This window comes from Bos indicus x Bos taurus, chromosome 7 (assembly GCF_003369695.1).
Source record: "Bos indicus x Bos taurus breed Angus x Brahman F1 hybrid chromosome 7, Bos_hybrid_MaternalHap_v2.0, whole genome shotgun sequence".
In the NCBI taxonomy this organism is placed as follows: domain Eukaryota; kingdom Metazoa; phylum Chordata; class Mammalia; order Artiodactyla; family Bovidae; genus Bos; species Bos indicus x Bos taurus.
In genome coordinates, this window is record NC_040082.1 from 91295830 (window position 1) to 91317188 (window position 21359).

The following is a 21359-nucleotide window of genomic DNA, read 5'->3' on the forward strand; positions in this document are numbered from 1 at the left end:
CCTGTAACTCTGTCTCTGAAACTTCTCCATGACCCCTGGAAGGACAGAACAGAGGTGTCTCAGGTCACCTAAGGGGGTGACCACTCAGTCATCCCTACATCAAAGGGCCTGCACATTGTAGGAGCTCAGTAAATGTTGGTTGGCTAAATGGATGGAAGAATCCACATCCTCTCCACTTACTGCCCAGTAAGCTCCATGGGGGCAGGGACCAGGCCTGTGACCACAGCGCTCAGCAGGGTCTGCCCACAGTACGTGCTCACTAACTGTCTGTCAAAAGGATTCACTTTACTGAATAGTTATTGTGTGCCACGGTCTGTGGTGGGTTCTGAAAATGCTGCAGTGAGCAAGACAGATCAGCCTCAAGCTCCCTCAAGGTGGGCAGGCTGTAGTGGAGAAGCCAGAAATTAGCAAGTAATGAACAGGAATATTTCAAAGAATTTTTTAAAATCAAGGCCATAAATTCACAAGCTGCTAAAATCCAGTAGAGAGACACCTGGCTCCTTATCCTGCCCCAAAAGACTGCTTGTGAGCTGTATGACCTTAGATAAATGACACCACCCCTCCTGACCTCAGTTTTCTCATCTGTAAACTGGGAACACTGTTTCTAGCTCCCATGGCCATTGAGAGAATGAAGTGAGTGCAGGCATGCAAGCTCGGTCACTCAGTCGTGTCCAATTCTTTGCCACCCCATGGACCTAGCCTGCCAGGTCCTCTGTCCATGGAATTTTCCAGGTAAGAATACTGGAGCAGGTTGCCATTTCCTCCTCTAGGGGATCTTCCCGACCCAGAGATCAAACTCATGTCTCCTGCATTGGCAGGCAGATTCTATACCACTGAGCCACTTGGGATGCCATGCACTACGTGAAGCCCTCAGCTCAGGGCTTTCAAAATGATCATTTTTAAATACATTGGGTTGATGCAGTGATATACCTACCAGAGTTCCAGACCGAAGCTTCCCGGGTCCATGGCACAGGTGAGAAAGATGCGGCCCAGAAAAGGGCTGTGACTTGTGACTCACATTTCAGGGACGAAATAAAAGCTCACGTTCTGAATGCGTCCACTTCTCCTCCCTCTTCTGCCTCCACCGGGGTCTAGCCTCCAGCCTCACTGGCCTGGACTCAGAGCTTCTGCCTCGCTCCCACGTCTGCCCTCCCTGCAGCAGCCATCAGAGGGCGCATGTGAGCACCTAAGTCAGACTCCGCCCCTCTTTTGCCCATAGCCCTCCAGGGCTCACAACTCCCTGAGAGCAAAAACCTAAGTCCTCCTGCAGCCCACAAAGCCCTGCACGACCTGCCTGTCCCCTCTCTCCCGGACCTCCTCCCTCTATCCCCCTCACCTACTCTGTCTGTCTTTGCTGTTCACGCAACAGTATATGCGGTCCTGCCCCAGGGTCTTTGCACAGCCTGTATCCTCTGCCCAGAAGATCACCTTCCTTTCCAAGTTCTTCCCATGATGACCAGCTCTTTTTCTTTCTCTAGATATTGGCTGTAATACAACCTCCTCAGAGAAGCCCTTCCTGGCTATCTGGGCCAAAGTTCTTGCTCGTGAGGCACTACCATTAGGTGCCCTGTTTATTTCCTCTAAGTCTCCTCACTGAAACTACCTCACTTCCTCATTTGATGACTCATTCCCTGCTCCCTCCCTTCCACCTCCGCCTGCAATTGAAAATAGAGTAGGGGACAGTTCACATCTGTCTTTGCCCCTACTGCACCCCAATATCTGGGACGATTCTGGCACACAGCAGGAGCTCAATAAATATTGGTCAACTGAAAAAATGGCAAGTGTCCAATGAATTGTGGCAGATCCTAGCCTCAGTCATCAGAAACTTTCTGTTTGGGACTTCCCTGGTGGCCCAGTGGTTGGGACTCAGCGTTTTCACTGGGGCGGCCCAGGTTTGGTCGTTGGTCAGGGAACTAAGATCCTATAAGACATGCTGCAGGGTCAAAAAGAAGAGAAAAAAAGGGAAACCATCTCTTCCCTTGACCCCACCCCAACGAAGAATCTAATCTTTCCGGATTTCACTTCACGGGGAGAAGGCCAGTCCAGGAGCAGATCCTCGACAAAATCTGAGTCAGCTACTAAAATAGGAAATGGTGCGTGACAGCCTGGCTGACTCACACCAGGCCCGCCCTTTGGGGCGGCTGGTGGAAGAAAGGGCATGCTAAGTCAGTGTTCAAATCCTGCTGTTGGGCCAGAGAAGGCCTACACGCCTGACCCATATACACCCTTCCTGGGCTGGTCTTCATTTCCTCCCTCGGAAATCCGACTATGGCATTGCAATCTCCCCATTTACAATCAGTGTGGCTTTGGGGCCAGAATTCACCTCTCTCAGCCTCGGTTTTCCCCATCTGCAAAATGGGCCCAGTAACAAAATCTTTTATTCCGGGAGGAGGGTCAATTTTTTTTTTTTTTTGGCTACACCGCAGGGCATGTGGGATCTTATTTCCCTGACCGGGGATGGAAACCACATCCCATCCAGTGGCTATTGCAGTCTTAACCACTGGACCACCCTGAAAGTCCCAGGGAGGTCATTTTTGAGGATTAGAATGTTTACATATGTAAAGCCTCCAGAATGGATAAATGGTAAGTGCTCAACAAACGTTAATTCTATTCTTATTCTCAATAGAGAATAAGAGACCCTTAAAAAGATTAATCCCCTTCATACCAGACACGAAGTTAACAAGTACTTACACTGTCCCTGGTATTTCACTGCAATCGCCCATGATCTGCTGATGACCTTGGAACAATGGCCTCATAAACCCATTTCACAGATGAAAAAGCAGAGACTCAAGAGAGGTGAAGGCACTTGTACAAGAATACACAGTGTGATCTGAGCCCAGCCTTCAAGGTGAGAGCATCAATGCAGACCCCTTCTTCCCCGAAAAAGGGCTGCAATAGAAACAGCCAAATGCACTCTCAACGTGTTTTCTCCCCACCTTCTCTAGCATTAGAACCAACACTCTTGGCAAAGCACATGGCCCATGAGAAGATTATATCTCCCAGCTTCCCTTGCAGCTGGGGATGGTCCACGCAACTACATCCTGACCAATGAAGTGAAACCAAATTTTCAGCCCCTGTTCCTCTTATGGCAATAGTAGCCACCTGTTTTTTGTTTTGCTTTTGGCCACACAGCATGGCATGTGGGATCTCAGTTCGCTGACAAGGTATGGAACCCGTGCCCCCTGCATTGGAAGCAGAGAGTCGTAACCACTGGACCACCAGGGAAGTCCCACTAGCCACGTTTTTATCTTGACAAATGGCAAGGAGCAGGCCTTCCCGAGTACAATGATGCTATCAAAGCATTCAATAAATATTTATTACAATTGAAACATCATGCTCATACCCCCAGCTCATTCCCCATCACCACCATTAGAGAGAGGGGAAGAGAGAGAATTTGTAAACTCATATCCAGTCTGGACACCTCCAGTTCCAGTGGGACACGACTGAGCAACTTCACTTTCACTTTTCACTTTTATTCACTGGAGAAGGAAATGTCAACCCACTCCAGTGTTCTTGCCTGGAGAATCCCAGGGACGGGGGAGCCTGGTGGGCTGCCGTCTATGGGGTCGCACAGAGTCAGACACGACTGAAGCGACTTAGCAGCAGCAGCAGCAGGGCCAGAAAGTCATGGGGCCCATTTTGCCCTATTTCCTGAGATGGAAGTTCTCCCCTGCAGTGTCCTGAAAGTAGCAAACAACCCTGTGTTCCACCGCCCCCTAGAGATGAAGGGGGGTGGTCAAAGTCGAGGTCATCAGGTCCAGTCACTAGGTCATTCTGTTTCCCGTGTGTTGTCCTCGGGTGCCTGGGTCCCTCTCTGATTCCACATGTGGTTGTTGACCCCCAGCTGTACCATCTGTGCATGGTGTATGATGAGAGGCTGGAGCCCAGGGCTCTGAGGGCGCGCAGGTGGTGCCTGTGAGAAGTCCGGGGGCTGTGGGCAGGCCGGTGGGGGTTGCTGGAAGGTCGGCGGGGGTTGCGGAAAGGTCGGTGGGGGTTGCGGGAAGGTCGGCGGGGGTTGCGGGAAGATCGGTGGGGGCGTGCCCCCCAGCCAAGGAGGAAGGGGAGGTGGCTGATGACCGGGCAGGGTGGGAAAGGATGATGGTGGGGTTCCTAGGGACCCCTGTCCCTCAAAGGGCAGCTGAGTCCCAAATGGCATGTAGTTCGCCAAAGCAACCTGGAGCTTCTCCACCTGCGTCTGGTAGGCCAGGTAGCTATGGACGTAAGCCGAGTACGCCGCGCCCCATGCCGCTGCGTGCTGCCGCTCACTTTCCAGCTGTTGGCTCTGTTCCCGCAGTGCCCGGGCATCCTGTTCCTTCCTCCACTTGGCCTTGCGGGCCCGCAGCATCTGGGGCTTGAAGGTGTTGGTCACCTTCCTGGCGAAGATCTTGGAGTGCTCGTCCAGCAACACCAGGCCGGTAAGCAGGCTAGACGTGCTGGGGCTGAGCTGGGCCAGGGAACTCTCTAGGGGCAGGAAGGGAATCACGCAGTCCTGCCATCCGTGGCGCGTGAGGCTGCTCATCAGAGACTGGTTCGTCTGATGCTGGCTCAGGCGGCAGTCAAAGTTGGAGGTGAGCAGCAGGATGATGAATGCCGAGTGGTCTAGAGCATCCTGCAGGCAGTGCAGCTCGCCACGCCCGGGCACCTGGAAATCCTCGCAGAACGTGGCCCCATCGTGCACGCCTAGCGCCTCCAGCCTCTCGCGCACTCGCAGTGCAATGTGCTCGTCTGCACTGGCGTGGAGCACCACAAAGTTATAGAATTTCTGCTCGGACGACTCCAGCTCCGGAGGAGGGGGCTCTGGGTTCCAGATGGTCGGGTGAGCCTTAGGAGAGGTCGGGTGAGCCTTAGGAGAGGTCGGGTGAGCCTTAGGAGGGGTCGAGTGGGCCTTAGGAGGGGTCGGGTGAGCCTTAGAAGGGGTCGGGTGAGCCTTAGAAGGGGTCGAGTGAGCCTCAGGAGGGGTCGATGGAGAAGGAAAGGGAGACGTCGATGCGGAAGGAAAAGACGGGGATGTTTGGGGCACGGAAGGAGTCGGTGTGCGTGGCTGAGCCGACAGGTAAGCGGTGTCTTCCTCTGAAAGTTGGACTGGCGTCTGATCTGTGACTAGGCAGTCGTTTTGGAAGGCGAGGGGAGAGATTTCGGGGCTGCTGGCACATCCGTACACTCCACCGGATAGTGGGCACTGATTTCCGGAACTTCCGGTGGGTCGTGCGGGCTGGCGGGGCAGGCATCGGTGGTCACCTCGGGAAGCCCGGGGCCTGGGCTGCTCAGCCGCACCGGGGAGTCGGCAGCCTCCACCGATGGGGGCCAGCTCATTTCCTCGGGTTCCTGGCAACCCATAGGGGCAGGCTCGGGCACCACACTGGCCTGGGGATGGTCACACAGCTTGCTGGGCCCGTGGTGGCTGTGGTGCACGCTGAGGAGGGCCATGGTGGGCGACTGACTGATTTCCAAGTTGCTGCCCAGGGAGGCCGGGCTGCCAGTGGATCTCAGGGAACACGCTGTGCTCCAGCCGGAAAGATGCTCTATGGGCCGCGGGTCGCTGCGCGTCCGGGAAAGTGAGGCCGAGGACGGCGGGAGGCAGCCCAGATCGGAACGCAGTGTTTGGACTCCTCCCAGATCCCCAAGGACGTCCCACCCGCACCGGTCCCGGGCCTCTTCCTGGAGCTCCCCCAGCTGGAGGTCGTCCCTGGATCTGAAAGCCCGGAGGGCTGCCCGGTAGGCCTCCTCCCGCATAGTCGCGGGACAAAGCTTCTCCTCGGTGAGAAGGTGGTACACCCTGGCAACGGCCCAGGACAGGTCTGGGGGCTCCTCTGGAGTCTCGGTACTGTCCACACCAGCCCACTGGCGGGCCACCAGTTGGGCCACCGCATCCGCCTTCAGCGCCTCCAGGGAGATCCTGGCCTCGGTCTCCTGGCCCAGCTTCAGGAGCACCATGGCGTGCAGGAGGTACGCCCCACGGCAGCCAGGCCTCAGGGTCTTCAGTTTGTGCTTAAGATACAAGAGCTTGTCCTGACCCGCGGCGCCTAGAATGTCAAAGGCGCCAGAGAGCGAAGGGCCGGTGCAGGCCATGGGCTCAGGTGGGCGTAGCCTCCAGCGGCTGCGGGAGAAACACTGGATGATGAAGTCATGTTCCGCACGCCGCCCCGCTGCGCTGCAGGCCCGGTGTCTCCACCCTGCTCACGGGCACCAGGACCCCTGGGGGCTGTAGAACTGACCTGTGAAGCAGAAAGACATGCTTATCACCAGAAAGGGGGCTCTGAGAGGCAGTACAGACGTCACCCCCCCGCCCCCAATGCCACCAAAACCCAGCAAACCCGGACTGCCATGGTGGTCCAGTGGTTCAGAATCTGCCCTGCAATGCAGGGGATGTGGGTTCGATCCCTGATTGGGGAACTAAGATTCCACGTGCAGCAGAGCTACTGAGCCCAGGCTCTAAAGCCCAAGTGCCACAATTGGAAAGTCTGCAGGCAAGAATACTGGAGTGGGTAGCCATTCCCAGGAAGATCCTCTGGAGAAGGAAATGGCTACCCACTCCAGTATCTTTGCCTGGAGAATCCCACGGACAGAGGAGCCTGGCAGGCTACATTCCATGAAGTGGAAAAGGGTCAGACATGACTGAGCAACTAATATTTTTTCCATTCACAGAGGGAAAAGGTAAGCCAGAGAAGTGAAGTCATTTGCCCCAAGTCACAGCCAGTGAGAGATCTGGGGTTTGTTAGTTGTTTGTTCGATATTTTCCACATGGCATAGGAGATTTTAGTTCCCCAGCCGGGGATGGAACCTGCGCCCCCTTGAGTGAAAGCACAGAGTCTTAACCATTGGACTGCCAGAGAAATCCCAGACCTGGGATTTGAACCCCAGCTGTCTGGTTCCAGAGGCTGGGGCTAATGTGCTTAACCACAAGACTATACTGCCTATTAGGATGGTAATAAGCCCACTTATGGGAGTGTTTCAGGGAGCTGAGTAGCGTTAACATATGGAAAGTTCTGAGTCCCATGAATGGAAGCCAGCAGGCACTCAATACCTGTCACTCAGGAAGTCAGTCTCCTAGGTGACACCAGTGACCCCACATCCTGGTATTCACAGTCTGGGGTGGTCCTTCCAATGTGGTCCTAGAGTTCTGTGAGTTTGATAGAATGTGGCAGAAGTGATGAGGCATTACTTGTGACATTGGTTATGAAAGACACTGGCTTGGGATTTCCCTGGCAGTCTGGTGGTTAAGATTCTGCATTTCCATTGCAGGGAGTGTGAGTTCAATCCCTAGTTGGAGAACTAAGATGGCACATGCCATATGGTACAGCCAAAATAAATAAAATGTTTTAAAATAAATAAAAGACACTGGCTTCCTTCTTAGTCATTCTCTCTGTCACTCTGTCAGGGGCAAACCATGATATAAAGGGCCCACCTGGGGAGGAACTGAGGCTTCTCACCACCAGCCACTAAACCACCACCGCCACCAAACAGTGGTTCAGAGAGAAAAGTCAATTGTGACTAAACCACCACCACCACCAGCCACATGGGGGTGCCAGTCTCAGAATCCAGCCCCAGCTGAGTCTTCAGATGATGCAGCCAGGAAGACAGCCTGACTGCAGGTTCATCAGAGACCTAGAGACAGAACCATCCAGCTCATCTGACCCCCAGATTCCTAATATTCAGAAACTGTGTGAGATAATAAATGTTTGTGTTTTGAAGCCACATAGTTCTGGGGTAATTTGTTATGTAGCAATAGCTAACTGATACATGTTTCATTATTACTATGAAGTTAATCATGACCAAGGGTCAGGTCTATGACTAACACTGCTGCCGAGCCTTTGGAGGCTCTTTCCTCTTCTCTCCATTTCTTGAAAAATGCCAAGTTGGTTCCCACCACAGGCTCTTTTCACACACCATTCCGTCTTCTTGGAGCACCCAGACCTTTGCCTGGGTGACCCAAATCTCATCCTCAGCCCCCAGGTACAATGACACCACCTCAGGGAGCCCTCGGTAACCACCCTGGCTCTCTATCCCAGTCTGTCTTCTCCATGTCCCCCCACAACAGAACTGGCCACTGGGTGACCTTTTCCTGTGTGTTAAACCTTTTACATTTTCTGTCTGCCTCACAACCACCAGCTTTCCTGATAGCTGAGTTGGTAAAGAATCTGCCTGCAATGTAGGAGACCCCAGTTCAATTCCTGGGTCGGGAATATCCGCTGGAAAAGGGATAGGCTACCCACTTCAGTATTCTTGGGCTTCCTATGGCTCAGCTGGTAAAGAATCTACCTGCAATACAGGAGACCTGGGTTTGATCCCTGGGTTGGGAAGATCTCTGGGAGAAAGGCATGGTAACCCACTCCGGTATTCTTGTCTGGAGAATCCCCATGGATAGAGGAGCCTGGTGGGCTACAGTCCATGAGGTCGCAAAAAGTTGGACATGACTGAGTGACTAAGCACAGCACAGCACAGCCAGGGCAGGAGACACATGTTCAATCTTTGGTCCAGGAAGATCCCACGTGCCTCAGAGCACTTAAGCCCTTGGGCTGCAACTACTGAAGCCTGAGTGCCTAGAGCCTGCGCTCCGCAACAAGAGAAGCCACCTCAATGAATAACCCTGGCACTGCAGCTACAGAGTGGCCCCCGCTTGGCACAACTAGAGGATGCCCCCGTGCAGCAACAAAGACCCAGTGCAGCCAAAAATAAATAAAAAAAGAAAACAGGCAAAGAGGGACTTTCCTCATGGTCCAATGGTTAGGACTCAGCACTTCCACTTGCAGGGGAGCCTGGGTTTGATCCCTGGTCAGGGAACTAAGGGCTTCCCAGGTGGCACTAGTGATAAAGAACCCACCTGCAATGCAGGAGACCCAGGAGACTTGGGTGTGATCCCTGGGTCGGGAAGATCCCCTGGAAGAGGGCATAGCAACCCACTCCAGTACTCTTGCCTGGAGAATCCCATGGACAGAGGAGCCTGGTGGGCTACAGTCCACGGGGGTCACAAAGAGTCAGACACAGTGGAAGCAACTTAGCACAGCACAGCACAGCAGCCCAGGGAACTAAGATCCCATAAGCCACGTGGTGTGGCAAAAAAAAAAAAAAGGCAGGCATGGAGAGAAGGTTTCTCCCAAGGGCACAGAACAAGACACCATGAAAAGTGTCCCAAACCCCCAAATTTAAGTCCCCAGGTGCTCAAGGTATATCACGTTCAGACCTGTATAAATGCACAGCCTCACTCCCAGTCCAGGGGGCTAAGAACACATTCTTTGCCCCTCAACTATGCCTACTTCCTGTTCCACCCTGGTGCCCAGGATGAGAACCGCACCCCTGCAAGAGCCAAAACCAGTGCATCTCCACCACGGACAACTCTATCCCCACAGGGGACACTTGGCAACATCTGGGGACAGTTCTGGTTGTCACAACTGCATCAAAGGAGGCTCCTGGCATTGGGTCGGTGGGTGCCAGGGACGCAGCTCAATATTCCACAGCACCCAGGATGACCCCCTGTCCCCAAGAGAATGACCTGGCCCTACATGCTGCTAAGCCCTGACGTGGAGGAACCCTGGTCTGGATCAAGAGCTGATTCATCCATCAATCCCCTTGACTGACAAATCACACACGTCACTGTATAAATGCCTCAGCATTTTTTTTTTTTTTTGCAAATTCATTTTGAGCAAATGTCATAGGGCCCAGGACAAAGGTCAATGATTCCAGGAAAGCCAGGCACAGAGCAGAGAGAGCCAGAGGGTGGAGGGTTGAGGGAGACGTGACTGAGCAGAGTGGGCAGAGGAGAAGTGGCCAAGAAGGGGCAGAGGGTGAGGCGGTGCTGGGGGAAACCCACGAGGAGGTGAGCAGCTGTCGGGTTGTTTTTGAAAATTGAAGCAGCCTGACATGTTGAAATGCTTATGGGGATGGAGAAATAACAGAGAGCCCCCAAAATGGCGCTGACTTCCTAGTGGGGCGGACAAGTGGTCAACAGAGACATGAGTGAAATTCACGGTATATCACATTTATACTGTATAAATGCCACAGAGAAACAAGGAGGGGAGGAGGGTCATGGACTCCACGAATCAAGGGGTGGGTGTGTGCAGTTTTGTTTTGTTTTTAATATGTATTTATTTGGCTGCACCAGGTCTCAGTTGCGGCATGTGGGATCTACTTCCCTGACCTGGGACCCCTGCTCTGGGAACATGGAGTCTCAGCAACTGGAGCACAAGGGAAGTTCCGTGCGCAGTTTTAAACAACGTGGTTTAGGAAGGTCTTGATGAGAAGAGAGATTTCAACAGGACACAAACATGTGGAGAAAGTCACCCATCGAACATCTGAGGGAAGAGAGATTCAGGCAGAGGGAATAGCCTGTGCAAAGGCCCTGAGGCTGGACTGTGTCTGGTGTGTTGGAGGAGCACTGAGGAGGCCTGTGTAGCTGAAGCAGACTGAGCAAGGAGGAGAGAGGGAGGAGGGGAGGGCAGGCAGGGGACGGGCAGGTCATGCAGGGTCTTGTGGGTCTCGGGGTGTGGGGGAGAGGGCACTTGGGCTTTAACTTGAAAACCTAGAACCACCTCAACCTGTCTAAATGCGGTGGCCTTGCCTCATGCGTATTGCCAAGAAGACAAATGGGCTCAGCGGAACCACATTTGCTAACATTTCAAGACAAGCCAGAAATGCAGATTTTCAGGAATCTGCTGAGTTGTGCCAAGTTAGCAATCGATTCAGATATTTTTAAGAGACCTGGTGAGCTTAAAAAAAAAAAAAAGCAAGCCATTGTGCCATCCACAGACTAAAAACTCTAAACATATTTATTGCAAGTAATAAAGGAAGTCTGTGAAGAGGAGGAAAGTATATATACATAACATTCATTTATTCATTCAAGACGTAATTTTCCAGCATTTGCCATGTATTGAACACTACTGATCATATCAGGACAGAAAGAATAAAAAAGGAATACTCTTTCCTCTTGGAGCTGACAATCCAGTCCAATTTATATTGTATATAAAATACTATTATTATGTATAATATATGACAAAAGCAAAGCGACAAAACCACTTCTGTCCACTAGACTGAAGGTCAACATTTCAGTGCTTCATTTGTCAATAGTAAAGGGATTTCCCTGGCAGTCCCTTGGCTAAGACTCCAAGCTCTCAATACAAGGGCCCAGGTTCAATCCCTGGACAGGGAACTAGATCCCACATGCCGCAACTAAGACCCAGCATGACCAAATAAATAATATATAAAGAAATATATATTTTTTAAATAGAGTCATAACTATAAAAAGGAGAACAAGTATTGCTTATGTGCTTCCTTGGTTTCTGAATTATTTTTCCATAAAAACTAAATATGAGCCATATATTACTGCAAAGAGTTCCTTTTTTCTTTTCATAAATGTTTTTACTTCTGTCAAAAGCAAATATATGGCAACAAAGTAGGTATATGTATATAAAAAAATGCACGCTCAGTTGTGTCCAAATCTTTGTGACCCCATGGACTGTAGCCCACCAGGCTCCTCTGTCCATGGGATTTTCCAGGCAAGAATACTGGAGTGGGTTGCCATTTCCTTCTTCAGGGGATCTTCCTGATCCAAGGATCAAACCTGGGTCTTCTGCATTGGCAGACAGATTCTTCACCACTGAGCCACCTGGGAAGCCATATATATACATAATACACACACAAGTGTATTTATTTGCGCCACATGTGGGACCTTAGTTTTCCCAACCAGGGATCAACCCTGCACCCCCTGCAGTGGAAGCGCAGAGTCGCAACCACTGGACCACCAGGGAAGTCCCAACCTAGTATATTATATTTCTTAATTGCCACACTGTCCTTCCTGCGGTCCTTCAAACTTGCCAGACACGGTCCTATCTCAGGGCCTTTGCACGGGCTGCTCCTCTGCCTAGAACACTGTGTATCCCCTGGTATCCCCACAGCTCACTCCCTCTTCTCCGTCAGATTTTAAGCCTGCCCCGATGACACTGTGTTCAACTGCCTAGGACAGGGGTCACAAAACCCAGCCCACAGGCTGTTTTAATGGAGCTGTCCTGGAACACAGGCGCGCTCACTCATTGACCTGGGGCCCAGGGCTGCTTTCCGCTGAGCAGCTGCCACAGAGATCATGTAGCCCCTACAGATGACAATAGATACTCTCATCCTTTCCAGAAAGAGTCTGCCAACACCTGGGCTACAAAAGAGGTATAAGATTTTTCTTTTTCCATTCCACGGAGGGGCAAACTTCGATTGCACAGTTAGGGATGGGCAGAACAGTGCGATACCACTGGTGTTTCTCATCCTAGAACCAAAATGCCTGTCACTGGAGCCCAAATGGGCTTCCCAGGTGGCGCTAGTGATAAAGAACCTGCCTGTCAACGCAGGAGGCATGAGAGACGCGGGTTCATTCCCTGGGTCAGAAAGATCCCCTGGAGGAGGAAATGACAACCCACTCCTCTTGCCTGGAGAATCCTATGGACAGAGGAGCCTGCTGGGCTACAGTCTGTAGGATCGAAAAGAGCTGAATATGACTGAAACACACACTGGCCCATATAATTATTATGGAGCATAACTGGTTGTGTTTGTTTGTTTGTTTTGGCCTTGCCATGCAGCATTCAGAATCTTAGTTCCCTGACCAAGCACTGAATCCCTGCTCCCTGCGCTGGAAGCACAGTCTTAACCACTGGACCACCAGGGAATCCTAACTGGCTGTCAGTAGTTGAATTGGGTCCCCCTCCCCAAGTTTAGATGTTAAAACTCTAACCCCTAGGACCTCAGGATGTTACTACAGTGGAGACGGGATCTTTACAGAGGTAATCAGGTAAAAATGAGGTCACTAGCTGCTGCTGCTGCTAAGTCGCTTCAGTCATGTCCGACTCTGTGCGACCCCAGAGACGGCCGCCCACCAGGCTCCCCCATCCCTGGGATTCTCCAGGCAAGAACACTGGAGTGGGTTGCCATTTCCTTCTCCAATGCATGAAAGTGAAAAGTGAAAGTGAAGTCGCTCAGTCGTGTCCAACTCTTAGTGACCCCATGAACTGCAGTCTACCAGGCTCCTCCGTCCATGGGATTTTCCAGGCAAGAGTACTGGAGTGGGTTGCCATTGCCTTCTCCAGAAGTCATTAGGGTGGGGCCCTAATCCATTAAGTGTGTGTGTGTGTGTGTGTGTGTGCGCAGGCGCACACTCGCGCACGCTCAGTCACTCAGTCGTGTCCTACTCTTTGCAACCCCACGGACTGTAGCCTGCCAGGCTCCTCTGTCCATGGGATTCTCCAAGCAAGAATACTGAAGTGGGTTTCTGTTTCCTTCTCTAGAGGGTCTTCCCACCCAGAAATCAAACCTAGGTCTCCTGCATCTCTTGCATTGCAGGTAGATTCTTTATCACTGAGCCACTTGGGAAGCCCAATCCAATAAGACTGGTGTCCTTATAAAACGGGATTAGGACACAGACACCCCAGACAGAGGATCTCTTGAGGACACAGAGAGAGAAGACAGCCATTTGCAAGCCAAGGAGAGAGGCCTCAGAGGGAACCAGCCCTGCCTACACCATCACCTTGGACTTCCAGCTTCCAGACCATGAGAGTATAAATTTCTGGTATTTAAGCCCCACACCTGAGGGACTTTGTTATGGCAGTCCCAGCTTTGTGTGGCTACTGAGCACTGGAAATGTGGCTACAAGTTGCCAGGGAGAAAGTAAATATTACATTTTATTCAATTTTAACAGCCAAATTTGGCCTTGGAGTACAGAATGAAGCAGGGCAAAGGCTAATAGAGTTCTGCCAAGAGAATGCACTGGTCATAGCAAACACCCTCTTCCAACAACACAAGAGAAGACTTTACACATGGACCTCATCAGATGGTCGACACCGAAATCAGATTGATTATATTCTTTGCAGCCAAAGATGGAGAAGCGCTATACAGTCAGCAAAAACAACACTGGGAGATGATTGTGGCTCAGACCATGAACTCCTTATTGCCAAATTCAGACTGAAATTGAAGAAAGTGGGGAAAACCACTAGACCATTCAGGTATGACCTAAATCAAATCCCTTATGACTGACTATACAGTGGAAGTGAGAAATAGATTTAAGGGACTAGATCTGATAGACAGAGTGCCTGATGAACTATGGATGGAGGTTCGTGACACTGTACAGGAGACAGGGATCAAGACCATCCCCAAGAAAAAGAAATGCAGAAAAGCAAAATGGCTGTCTGGGGAGGCCTTACAAATAGCTGTAAAAAGAAGGGAAGTGAAAAGCAAAGGAGAAAAAGAAAGATATACCGATTTGAATGCAAATCCAAAGAATAGCAAGGAGAGATAAGAAAGCCTTCCTCAGCAATCAATGCAAAGAAATAGAGGAAAACAATAGAATGGGAAAGACTAGAGATCTCTTCAAGAAAATTAGAGATACCAAGGGAACATTTCATGCAAAGATGGGCTCAATAAAGGACAGAAATGGCAGGAACCTAACCGAAGCAGAAGATATTAAGAAGAGGTGGCAAGAATACACAGCAGAACTGTACAAAAAAGATCTTCACGACCCAGATAATCACGATGGTGTGATCACTGACCTAGAGCCAGACATCCTGGAATGTGAAGTCAAGTGGGCCTTAGAAAGCATCACTACGAACACAGCTAGTGGAGGTGATAGAATTCCAGTTGAGCTATTCCAAATCCTGAAAGATGACGCTGTGAAAGTGCTGCACTCAATATGCCAGCAAATTTGGAAAACTCAGCAGTGGCCACAGGACTGGAAAAGGTCAGTTTTCATTCCAATCCCAAAGAAAGGCAATGCCAAAGAATGCTCAAACTACCGCACAATTGCACTCATCTCACACGCTAGTGAAGTAGTGCTCAAAATTCTCCAAGCCAAGCTTCAGCAATACGTGAACCATGAACTTCCAGATGTTCAAGCTGGTTTTAGAAAAGGCAGAGGAACTAGAGATCAAATTGCCAACATCCGCTGGATCATGGAAAAAGCAAGAGAGTTCCAGAAAAACATCTATTTCTGCTTTATTGACTATGCCAAAGCCTTTGACTGTGTGGATCACAATCAACTGTGGAAAATTCTGAAAGAGATGGGAATACCAGACCACCTGACCTGCCTCTTGAGAAATCTGTATGCAGGTCAGGAAGCAACAGTTAGAACTGGACATGGAACAACAGACTGGTTCCAAATAGGAAAAGGAGGATGTCAAGGCTGTATATTGTCACCCTGCTTATTTAACTTCTATGCAGATTACATCATGAGAAATGCTGGGCTGGAAGAAGCACAAGCTGGAATCAAGATTGCTGGGAGAAATATAACCTCAGATATGCAGATGACACCACCCTTATGGCAGAAAGTGAAGAAGAACTAAAGAGCGTCTCTTGATGAAAGTGAAAGAGGAGAGTGAAAAAGTTGGCTTAAAGCTCAACATTCAGAAAACGAAGATCATGGCATCCGGTCCCATCACTTCATGGCAGATTGATGGGGAAACAGTGGAAACAATGGCTGACTTTATTTTTTTGGACTCCAAAATCACTCCTTGGAAGGAAAGTTATGACCAACCTAGACAGCATATTCAAAAGCAGAGACATTACTTTGCCAACAAAGGTCAAGGCTATGGTTGTTCCAGTGGTCATGTATGGATGGGAGAGTTGGACTATAAAGAAAGCTGAGCGCCAAAGAACTGATGCTTTTGAACTGTGGTGTTGGAGAAGACTCTTGAGAGTCCCTTGGACTGCAAGGAGATCCAACCAGTCCATCCTAAAGGAGATCAGTCCTGGGTGTTCATTGGAAGGACTGATGTTGAAGCTGAAACTCCAATACTTTGGCCACCTGATGCAAAGAGCTGACTCACTGGAAAAGATCCCGATGCTGGGAAAGATTGAGGGCAGGAGGAGAAGGGGACGACAGAGGATGAGATGGTTAGATGGCATCACCAACTCGATGGACATGGGTTTGGGTGGATTCCGGGAGGTGATGGACAGGGAGGCCTGGTGTGCTGTGGTTCATGGGGTCGCAAAGAGTCAGACATGACTGAGCGACTGAATTGAAATGAAAATGGAAAAGTTGGGCAGTGTGAAAAAAGAAAAAATTTCACCCCGTTAAACCCAACTTTGTTTCAGTAGGCTCAGATTTCACTTAAACTATATACATATATATATATATATAAGTGTTTGAATTGAGATCTGAAAAAATACATACCAGATCTTGAAGAATTAGTACAAGAATGGGACTTCCCTGGTGGTCCAGTGGTCAAGACTCTGTGCTCCCAAGGCAGAGGGCCTGGGTTTGATACCTGGTGAGGGAACTAATGTCCTAAGACCCAGTGCAGCCAGATAAATAAATATTAGGGGGGAAAAAAAAGAATTAGCATGAGAAAAGGTATGTAAGGAGCACAGATGGACGGGAACCCAGGCTGCCCGAATCTAAACTCATTAACCCTGTGGTCTCCAAAGTGTATCACCAGAGATTCCAGCTTCCATGGACCTGGTTACATGGCCTGAGAAACAGATTTATCTAGTTATAATTAAAATAGCCCATGCAATGAGCTCATGGCCAGAGTAGTCCTGGAGGAAAGTGGAAGACAGACAACTTGCTATAATGCAGGCACAAGTGAGCAGTAAGAAAAAGGCAAAGGGAATACTTTCTCCTACCTTCGATGTGAGTTACCATCATCGACAGAATGGATCAAAAAGGACAACAATCTTACTTTCAGATGGGCCCCCAAGTCAGCCAAAACTTATGGAAATATCAAAATTACTTGCAGTTTGACCCTTGGATCAACTTTCTTTCCACCTCTCAGTGGCTCCTAGAAACAGCTGTGTGTGTAGTAACTTAAAAAGAAAAAAACCACAGGGGACTCTACTCAGTACTCTGTAATGACATATACAGGAACAGAAGCTTAAAAAAAAAACAACTGTCTATATGTATATGTAGAATTGACTCACTTTCCGGTATACCTGAAACTAACACAACATTGTAAATCAACTATACTCCAATAAAAATTAATTTTAAAAAAAGAAAAAAAATCAGACACGTGTTGACACGCACCCTCCAATTTTTAACTGATAAAGGGCAACAGCTGATAGAGTGTGAAGGATGGGACACGAGAGGGGCTGGACATTAAGTTCTATTTCATGCAGTGATCACTCCGAAAATTCAAGTTCAATACTTAGGATCTGTGTCCTATTCTGAATTCAGGCCCTATGTCTATAAAATGTTAAAAGGAGGGACTTCCCTGGTGGTCCAGTGGTTAAGACTTCGCCTTCCAATGCTAGGTGTGTAGGTTCGATCCTCGGCTGGGGAGCTAAGATCTCACATAACCTCATGGCCAAAAGACCAAGATGTGAAACAGAAGCCATGTTGTAACACATTCAGTAGACTTTTAAAATGGTCCACATTTAAAAAAAAAAATCTTAAAAAATGCTAAAAAGGAAAAATGAAACTTACCAACTCCCGACTACACCAGCAACAGTGTGAGAAGTCAATCTGAAATAGCTGCCAACGTTCAACAGAGAAGATTGTGTGTGAAACTCAGATGTTTTGGTTTCTCTTGGAATTTGGATGGCCAGCGAGACCCTGCCAGCTGCGCTGGTCTGGGAGCCAAAGGCTGCCCCCTTTTACAGATCACCCATCTGAAATGAGTCACCTCCAGGGCAACAGAGAGCAGTCAGAGAGAGAGTACCCTTGGGGTTCAGATCTCAGCTGTACTTCCCCCAGGTTATGACCTTGGGCTGGCCATATACACATCAGTGCCTCAGGCTCCTCCTCTGTGGATTGGGTACAAAGATAAGCCCTTCCTACGAGGGCTGCCATAGGTCTAATGAGTTAATCCATGTAGAGATGGTATAGACCAATGCCTGGGACATCCTGATGGCCCCATGAGCCTCCAAGTGAATGGTGACTGCCCCACCCTGGCCCCCCGCCCCAGCTGAGGCCCCGAGCCAGAGGCCCCTGCAGCAGAGGCTCAGGGCTGGGTTTGTGCAAAAGTACGCAGCACAGTCAGACTGAAAACCACCCAGGCACAACCACTCCTGCTTGCCCTCTTGGTAAATTGCCTAAAATCATACCCTCTTTCTTCTCCATCTCCCTGTCTGCCAGCCTAAGCCCAGACTCAGTGTCCCCTCCCTAGACACTGTCTCCCCCAGCGTGTTCCCCATCCACTCAACATGCCCTGCTCAGCGGTCACCCCAGCCTTCAGGAAACCTGGCTTTCATTCTGCCCTACTTTCCACGGCCTCCAGGGCAAAGTCCACTTCAAGCCTGACAGTGGGCACCTGGGCGGCAGGGGAGCAGCCACAAGAGTGGGGAACCTGGCTCTGCCACCTGCCAGCTTGTAGGAGCCTGTTTTTCAGCCTCAGTTTCCTTGTGTGTAAAACCGGCAGGAAAGGGGCCCTTGTCATGTGTGAGGGTTTAGAGTAACAATATAATAAAGCATTCCTTGGTGGTCCAGTGGTTAGGACTATGCACTCCCAATGCAGGGAGCCCAGGTTCAATCCCTAGTCAGGGAACTAGATTCCACACGCTGCAACTAAGATTTTTGCTTGCTGCAACTAAAGATCCTGCATGCTGCAACCAAGACCCAAGATCCTGGCTGCCTCAACTAAGACCTGGTACAGTGAAATAAATAGATATTTTTTTAAAAAGCTCCAAAGAGATATGGAAGTTAAAATATAACCAGACTATCTCTGGAAAACATGTAGGAGACTCAAAGGGCATTTATTCAATAAGTGTTTCTTCAGCACCTGCTATAGCCACACATTCTGCAAAGCAAAAGCCAACCCTGTGAGTTAAGACTACTTCAAAAACTGCCTGTTTACCAGGGGTAAAGGGAGGCACACACAGGCTGAGTGACTTGCCCAGGATCACACAGGTAGAAAGTAAAGAGGCAGGAATTTAAACCAGACAGCCTGGCTACAGGGTCCTTGCCTTTATTCATTGCGGGCGTTAGTTGCTAAGTCCTGTCCGACTCTGCGACCCCATGGACGGTAGCCCACCAGAATCCTCTGTCCATGGGATTCTCCAGGCAAGAATACTGGAGTGGGTTGCCATTCCCTTCTCCAGGGGAACTTCCGGATCCAGGGATCGAACCCGCATCTCCTGCATTGCAGGCAGATGCTTTACCATCTGAGTCATCAGAATAAAGCCCCCTTTATTCACTGAGCACCTACTATGTGCAGTCCCCTTCCCACGCCTGGATCTGAGGAATTATCAAGCCTGTCCACTAAAGAAGGGATCAGATACCTGCCCTCTGCACTTAGCACACACATGAGTCACAGTTTCTGCCCACTGTGGTTCCATGAGGACATTATTTGGCCCCTACTGTGTGCCCAACATACTGAACACTGTCTACTGGCACACAGCAGGTGCTCCATAAATGTTTGTTGAAGGATGAATGAATGGCCCTAATTCAGAGGAGAACACAGAAGCCCGGGGCAGGCTCTGGAGCCTGGGGCTTCCACCAATCTTCCCCCAAACTCTAGAACCCACACCTCAGCCTGCCCAGGTCACAGGGGGTGCCCCTCCCCCAAATCCCTGCTCAGCCACAAGGAGAGGGAAGGAGTGCAGGCGCCAAGAAGGTCTGGGGCCAGCCAGGCCCTGAGTGGTGCCAGCAGCCACAACTGAGCAGACCTGGATCCAATCCTGGGCCAGTACCAACTAACCTGGTACCCCACGGGGAGGTCTAGGGAGTGAGGAGCTGATCATTCCCGGAGACCCATCTGAATGGGATGGCACCCATCTGATGAATGAGACCCACTGAAAGAAGTGCGCTGCGCCTGGGAAAGGGTCCCTGAAGCCCCTGGAAAAAGTGGGGATTCAGTGCCCTGGAGGAGAGGGCGGTGTGAGTGGCGATCCCGGGGCGGGAGGAACCCGGGCTGGGGCAGAGAGAGCGCCCCGTTTGGAGAAGATATCAGAAAGGAGGAGGAGGAAAGGGGTATTGGAAGGGAAACAGAGCCTGCTGGGGAGGACTCCGGGTGTTGAGGAAGAGTAGGGGGGAGGAGGACTTGGGCCAGGGAGGGGAGCTGCAGCGTTGGGGCGGGGGACCTGAACATGCATCGCAAGGACGTTCAAAGCTCCCAACGAGGGCAGCTGGCCTGGACCCGTGGTGAGGGTTGCGGGGTGCCAGGCCCCCTGCCCATGCAGGCTTGCGGGGTTCTCCCATCCCCCCAGGCCCTCGCCCCTTCCTCACCTACCTGGGGTCGCGGGGGCGACCGGCCGCACTGCTCGGGTCCTCGGGGCGGATGTTGGTGGCCTGATGGCCTGGTGGCGATGCCCGCGGATGGCAGGGCGCGGAGGGCGCGCCTGTAGCCCCAGGCGCACGGCCTCCGCCCGCCCCTTCCGCGTCCGGCGAGGAGGGAGGAACCGGGTGAGATCACGCTTTCCCAGCGGGACAGGGAAAGTCCCTGAGGCGCCCCAGCGACGTCCTCTCTACCTCCCCGGCTGCCACGTAGACCGTATTTGGGGACCTCTGGGAGGCCCGAGCCCGGGAGACCACCACGGGGCTCCGCAGGGACAAAAACCCTGTCTGCGGGGACCCGCAGTCTAGTGAGAAAGAACCACAATTTAGTGCATCTCAATGGATAATTAATGTTTTCCAGGAAAAAAACAAAAGGGATGGGATAATTGGGGACAGGGGTGAGAGTGGGAATCATGACCACCCTGGAGGGGTTTGGGGACGCTTTTGTGGTTGGAAGAGGGACAGACAGCATGATGGCGCATATATATATATATATATATTTTTTTTTTTGGCCGAGTCACCCAGCGGGATCTTAGTACCCTCAGCAGGGCTTGAACCTAGGCCCTCGTCAATGAAAGGGCAGAGTCGGAACCAGAGGACCGCCAGGGAATTTGCAAGAGGGCCTATCTTAAAGCCACAAACGTGACGTTTTAAAATTCACGGGGAGCAGAACTAACTAAAGCCTGTAACCAAAAACAAACAAACAAACAAAAAAAGTAATAAAAAATACATATAAAATTAAATTCACAGGGGTCCTAACCTTTTGGAAGGTCCTAGACCCAGGGCTTACATATCTATCTGGCACAATTAAACCACAGTGCTCAGAGCCAATCGTGCTCAGAGGGACCCATGAAAATGTTTTAATTTCTTTTAAAATCAGAAAGGAAAAAAATGTATAATCTAGCTTAAATTACATATGTCTTTAAACCAACACAGTTGTAAAATGTAATTTTTTTTTTAATGGAGGAAGGTGCCTACAAAAGCCATAAATAATACCTTCTACTGGGCCTCTTTGTCACCTGGAATCTCTTATCAAAATACCATTTGTTATAAAAAACAAACTTCTGGTTACCCAAAGGAAAAGGAGTGTGGGTGGGGTTAATCAGGAATTTAGGATTAATAGGTTCATGAGTGCTAAATTGCGTCAGTTGTGTCCGATTGTGCGACCCTATGGACTGCTGCCTGCCAA

At 50.4% G+C, this 21359-nt stretch overlaps 1 protein-coding gene and 1 non-coding gene across 2 annotated transcripts; one reads left to right on the plus strand and one right to left on the minus strand.

Annotated features, from left to right (window-relative positions):
• Positions 1-3276: 3276 nt before the first annotated feature.
• On the minus strand, positions 3277-20587 carry TICAM1 (toll like receptor adaptor molecule 1). Its single transcript, XM_027547325.1, is given in 3 exon segments — positions 3277-5118; positions 5121-6215; positions 20127-20587. Coding segments are annotated over 2 exon segments (2298 nt in total). The 5' UTR covers positions 6070-6215; positions 20127-20587; the 3' UTR covers positions 3277-3769.
• TRNAG-CCC lies at positions 18371-18443 on the plus strand. The gene has a single exon. It is a non-coding gene; the product is annotated as a tRNA-Gly (tRNA).
• Positions 20588-21359: the final 772 nt, after the last annotated feature.